Source organism: Vulpes lagopus, chromosome 18, assembly GCF_018345385.1.
Source record: "Vulpes lagopus strain Blue_001 chromosome 18, ASM1834538v1, whole genome shotgun sequence".
NCBI lineage: Eukaryota > Metazoa > Chordata > Mammalia > Carnivora > Canidae > Vulpes > Vulpes lagopus.
Window position 1 is genome coordinate 10,559,439 of NC_054841.1, and position 6,000 is coordinate 10,565,438.

General features: G+C 55.4%; 1 protein-coding gene across 3 annotated transcripts in view; it reads right to left on the reverse strand.

Moving 5' to 3' along the window:
• BCAS4 (breast carcinoma amplified sequence 4) overlaps window positions 1-4,869 on the reverse strand; it is a 56,538-nt gene extending 51,669 nt beyond the window's left edge. The window contains exon 1 of one of the 3 annotated variants that reach the window (XM_041733414.1): window positions 4,397-4,869. In XM_041733414.1, coding sequence (XP_041589348.1) covers window positions 4,397-4,486 — 90 coding nt within the window. In that variant the 5' untranslated portion in view covers window positions 4,487-4,869. The remainder of the gene's footprint in view (window positions 1-4,396) is intronic. The other 2 variants (XM_041733412.1, XM_041733413.1) reach the window with 2 other exon arrangements.
• Between the last annotated feature and the right edge of the window lie 1,131 nt (window positions 4,870-6,000).

Sequence of the window (6,000 nt, forward strand, 5' to 3'; positions counted from 1 at the left end):
TCCCCCACTTGAATGCTGAAAGCAGACCAGCAGGTCACAGGGGCAGGGCACATGCTGGGGGTAGGGGGGGCTCCCCCATAAGCACATGGTGTTTGCAGGTTGGACATAAGAGAATATCCTTTGCTTTTACAAAGGAACAGCCTCCTCTATGTTTTTTTCATGAAACCCAAGGGCATCTCTGGCTGGTTTGTGTTTCCCTACGTTAGTCCAAACACAAAGTTTGGAGAATTCATTTTGTTTTTATCCCTACACGACGACAGAAAAATCAAAGGTTCAAGCCCAAGGGTAAAGGGTACCTGATACTAGCTTCAGTGCGGGGAATACAACGGAGGGGGTGGGCGGTGGTGGTGGGGACTGCGGTAAACAGGAGGGCCACATCTAGGAAATGTGAACCCAGACTGACCATACCTGCTAATATTTTATTTTATTTTTTTAAAAGTAGCCTCTTTGCCCAATGTGGGCCTTGAACTCATGACCCTGAGATCAAGAGTCACCTGCTCTACTGATGGAGGGGTGCCTGGGTGGCTCAGTCAGTGGTACGCGTGACTCAATCTCAGGGTCATGAGTTCAAGCCCCACGTTGGGCATAGAGCCTACTTAAAAACAAAAGAGACAGTCTAATATTTTAAATAAGCAAGAAACTCAGAAACTCATGAGAATCCTCCATTTAAAAAACCTTATGTTGATAGATCCAGTCACATCAGAGGGCTGGACTCAGCACTCTGGGCCACCGGTTTGCAACCCCTGAACTAATCCACTTGCGGTTAAAAGACCCAGGTGTCTTCTCTGCCATCGTCCTCTGCTCACTCAAACAGAGACCTCGGGTCTGAGAAAGTGCTGGCTTGATTTCTTCCCATCTAGGCCATGAGCCTCATCTGCGGGCCAAGCCTGTCCTGTCCTGTGTGCCAGCAGAGGAACCAAACAGGATCCTGAAAGAACCTGGCCAGGAATTCACCTGTGCATGGGTATCAGTGCTCAGCCATTCGGGAGGGCCCTTGAGCGCCCTTCTCTCCTTAATCAGTGAGCACCCAAGAGGCCAACACCTCTCTCTCTCTCTCTGCCATCTTGAAGCAGCTTCTGGAGACCGCCCTGAAACTTCCCCCAAAAGAGGAAGTTCAAATCAGAAAAAGAGAGAAAGTAAAAAAAAAAACACAAAAAACTTGTTGAACAGAATACCCCAAAGACACTGAAAAACAGTAAAACACTCGCACCTGCCAACCAATGCCAAAATGCCAGCCCGCAGCAGCTCCTCGATCCCAGGACACAGAGCACGGTCCGGGGTGCAGCTTCTGTCCTCCTCACGAGCCACACCTCCCACTGCTCCCCCTTCCACCTGCTGCTCTTCCATCCTGAAGGGCACCTTGCTTCATTCCACCCCAGGGCTTTTTTTGCGGGTTTTGTTCCCTCTGCCTGGGTTATTTTTCTCCTCTTAGCCTGGCCAGCTCTCATTCACACTACAGGCCTCAGCCTAAAATACTGCTGCCTCAGGAAGCCCTCCCTGACTGCACCCCAACAAAGTCAGGTCCCTGTGCTTCCTCTTTCTTGCACACTCCTCGGTGGGTACCACTCAGGTCTCAGCTTTCCTGGAGAGACATTCTCCGCCCCCTGTTGTCTTGCTGACTCACACAGACACCCTCTATGGCACCACCACCTCTTTGTTCCCAGTGCCACCATCACCATCTAGAGATTTTGTGTGTTCCGCATCTATTGTCTGGCAGTGTCCTGAAAGCAGGGTCCCTGCGTGTTTCACTGCTGTCCCGGCCCCTGGCACATCGCAGGGGGTTCAAGGTGTCGAATGCAGCCCCATCTCACTAGGGACCCCAGGACACCCCTAGGACTGGAGTTGGCTGGTCTGGGGACCCCTACTGTTCCATTTAAAAGCCCCAAGTCGCCCCAAGAGAAGGGCCCAGCTGTCCAGGCCGGTTCCCAGACCAGATCTCCCTTTGCAAGCTCACTGGCCCATCTGTAAACAGCCCCAGTGAGGGGACCTGCTAATGAATTAAGCTTTAAGTAGAGGTTGCAAGTGACTCTGCTCTGGCAGTTTCTGCGTCTTCTGGTAAATAAACTTCAGTGAGCCCTCTAAGTGGGTTTATCGCCGCGCAGAGCTACAGGGAGTTGGGCTCTTCATTACATCCCTTACAAATGAGCGTGAGCCAGCCCGTGCCTGAGTTAAAGAGAGCCCTGAGCGAGAAAATGAAGTTAATACACAGTTTCTCTTGAAGGCTGTCCCTAATAGAGACAAAATGAAGCTGATGTTTAGCCGCTGGGCACAATGACATCTCTGCTGAGAGCAAGGGAGAGAAGGAACAAGAAAGGTGCCCACGTTTACTTAAACCGGTGAAAAACTAGAGACAACCCAAACACCCATCTCCGGGGGCAGGATTCACAAATTATAGCACCTCCAGCGGGCCTCACCGATCCCACGAGGGCCTCAGGTTTCTCAGCTATAAAACTGACCCACAAACCTCCGGGCCACTGGGTCACCGGGGAACAGGGTTCGGCACACCGCTAGCACATAGGATGTGCCCAGGAAATAGGAGTAATTGTTATTTCATTGTGGGATACTAGGAAGCCAAAGAATGGTGGAGACCTGCTGGAAGCCACCAGCCTCATGTGACAACTGAACACGGAGAATGTGGCCGGTCCAAACTGAGATGTGTCCTAAATTCAACATAAAAGCCTGATTTGGGGGCGCCTGGGTGGCTTAGTCCATCAAGCATCCAACTCTTGATTTCGGCTCAGGTCACGATCTTAGGACCCTGAGATCAAGACCCAAGACGGGCCCCCCACTAGGAGAGGAGGAATCTGCTTAAGATTCTCTCTCCCTTGCTCTCTGCCCTCCGCTCCTACCTCTCTCTTTCTCTCTCAAAAGTTAAACCCTGATTTTGAAAACCTAGCACAGGGCAGCCCCGGTGGTGCAGCGGTTTGGCACTGCCTGCAGCCTGGGGTGTGATCCTGGAGACCCAGGATCGAGTCCTGCGTCGGGCTCCCTGCATGGAACCTGCTTCTCCCTCTGCCTGTGTCTCTGCCCCTCTCTCTCTCTCTCTGTCTATGAATAAATAAATAAAATCTTAAAAAAAAAAAAAAAAGAAAACCTAGCACAAAAAAAAAAGATGGTAAAAATCTCATTGATTTTTTTTTTTTTTACATTGATAGCATGTTAAAATGATTGACATTTTGGAGGCACTGTTACTTTAAATACATCGAGACTAATTTCACCTGTTCGTTTTTTCCTTTTTTATGCGGTTCCCATTTCAGATTACATGAATGGCTCACATTCGTGGCTCAGAATGCATTTCTATTGGACAGCTCTTATGCATACATTCTGACACGAAAATACGGCCGTGCTATTTGGTAAAACTGGGGTGCAATTCACGTACCATTAAAGTTCACCCTTTAACAGTGTGCGATGCTGCGGTTTTCAGCATATTCACAAAGTCATTGCAGCCCGCACCGCTAACTCGGGAACATCTTCATCACCCTGAAAAGCCCTGTACCTTATCATTAGCAGTCACTCCCCATTTGTCCATGGTATTTTGAGTAGAAAAAAAAAAAAAAGCAATTCGCAGAAGAGTATTACAGCATCAAGTGGGGCTTTATAAAAACCAACACATAGTATTAAAAATATAGATACAGACCCGCATGTATGAAGACATTTGTTTTTTAAGTGTCTGGAATGAAGTAACACACACCACACTGCGAAGTGGAGTTGGGGACACGGTGTGGGGGTGGGGAGGGAGGGTGCTCACCCTTCATTTGATGTGCTTCTGCCCTGCTTTTGAGATTTAAAAAGAGAGTGAGTTGAATCCCGGCCCTAAATAACTCCTGGCGGACTTGGACACAACTTTTCCACGGCGCTGCTCCCAGACTGGCTTCAGCTGGGAGATGCAGGGCCTAGTTTCAGATCTACTTTTTATTCGGTGCCTTTAAAATAGAAAGTGCAGCTAGAGACGAGGTATTTTCCCTCTTAGCAACAGCAGGGCCGAGGCCGGGGCTTCCCCGCACCGACGCAGCCCGCGCGCCTCCGCCCCGGCCTCCGAGCGCAGGGGCGCGGGGAGCCGGAGCGGGGCGCGGGGCGCGGGGAGCCGGGGCGGGCGCGGCCGGGCCGGGGGCAGCGGCTCCGAGGCCCGGGCGGGATGCGGCGCGGGGCTGGGCTGGGCGCCCGCGGGCCTCGGGCTGCAGGACCGAGCGGCGCCCCCGCCGCGCATCACCCTCCGAGCCGCGCCAGCATCGCCGATCCGCGGAGGAGGGGGCGCCCCAGGCCCCTGCGCGGGGCGCGGGAGGAGCGGCGGGACGCCAAGGGTTCGGGCCCCGCGCGCCCGAGGCCGCCCCCACCCCTCCTGCCCCGGGGTGCAGGCCCCCCCGCCTCCCCCACCTGCGTCCCGCGCCTGCCCTACCTCGGCCCCGGGCTCCGGGGTCAGGAAGAGCGCGAGCTCGCGCGCCCCGCTGCGCACGGGCTCCGGCCGGTCGGCGTCCACCAGCAGCATCGGGAGCGCGGCGGGGTCCAGCGCGCGGCGGCTGCGGGGGAGCCGGCCTCGGAGCCCCGCCCCCGCCCCGGCCCCGCTGCAGGCCCCGCGGCCCGCCTGGAGGAGGCGGGGCAGGTGCGCGCCCTCGGCGAGCGCCGGGCCGAGCGGGCAGCGCCACCCAGTGGCGGCGCGCGGTGTGCGCTCCCGGCCCGGCGCGGCCCTCGCTCCACCTGGCAGAGGCGGAGCTGCTCGGACGCCCGCCGCGGCAGCACCTGGGGCTCTTGCAACTCCAGAGCCCCGCGCGCACGGGCCCCGGGGCGGCACTGGCACCCGCGCCTTTTGAAGCTCGCGGGGCGATTCGCGCGTACCCCGAGCGCGGGACCCGCCGGCAGAGCCCCCCGCCGCTCCCCGTCGGGATGAGGGCGGAGCCACGGGCCCAACCCGCCGCCCCGCGGACCGCCCCGGCCGCTCCAGCCCGAATCCCCGAATCCCCGAATCCCCGGGACCGAGCGCGGCCGTGCGGGGGGTCCTCTCGCCTGCAGCCCAAAGCCCCCGCCCCCAGGGCCGCCCTAACTCCAGCATCTCGCGTGCGCCAGGCGGACGGTCCTGCAAATTAGGGAAACCGGGTGCAGCGGTCCTTATCGTCCCATGGGCAGCTTTTAAAATAAACTCCCCAGGGAAGTCTCAAGCGCTCCAAGTGTGTCACCACCGACCCCCCCCTCCCCGCAAACACACCCCTGGGAGGCTTGTGTAGACCCTCTGGAGGCTGAAGACGGCGGGGTGCATCCCCCAAAACAATGCTAATAAGGAAAATCCTAAAAACAGTGAAAAGGTATAGGGAAGTCTAGAGTTCTTATTTTTCCCATGAAATCTTTTTTTTTTTTTTTTCTAATGTTGCATTCGTGTAACAACATCAGGCTGGGCTGAGGGTGGTAAATAAATATAAGCGGTAACACCACCACCACCACCACCACCACCACCACCACCACCACCACCACCACCCCCCCCCCCCGCTTAAATCTAAATGTAGAGTTTAGCGGATAACCCGAGGCAGGGGGGTAAGCACATGCTCCACCCGTCCTGTGGGTGATCCGTCGCTGCACGATGCCCACTTCCACAGCTGTGTCCTGCTAATTTCTCCACATCTCTGCCCAAACAGGCCTCTAGGTCACCGTCGCTTTCTGGAAAAAAAATCTTGGCAAAGATTTAGGCCACAGGTGGCTGGTTAAAGGATTTGATAGGAACCCAGGGAACCTGAACTTGGCCACTCATGACTGTCGTGATTTCCCTTTCTCTCATCACACAGACACCCAGGAACCAAGGCCAGACCCTCAGCCCTGCAGGTGGGCTGGGACCCTCCCTCGGAAAAGTCCAGATCTGGCTTCAGATGAGCGGAACAAGCCCGAGCACAGCAAACTTCCCCTGGTGGATGAGCCTCATAAACATAATGCTAAGAAGAAAAAAAAAAGAAAAGAAAAAAAAAAAAAAAAGACAAGTTGCAGAAGGCTCCGTAGGGCATGCTGCCATTAACATAA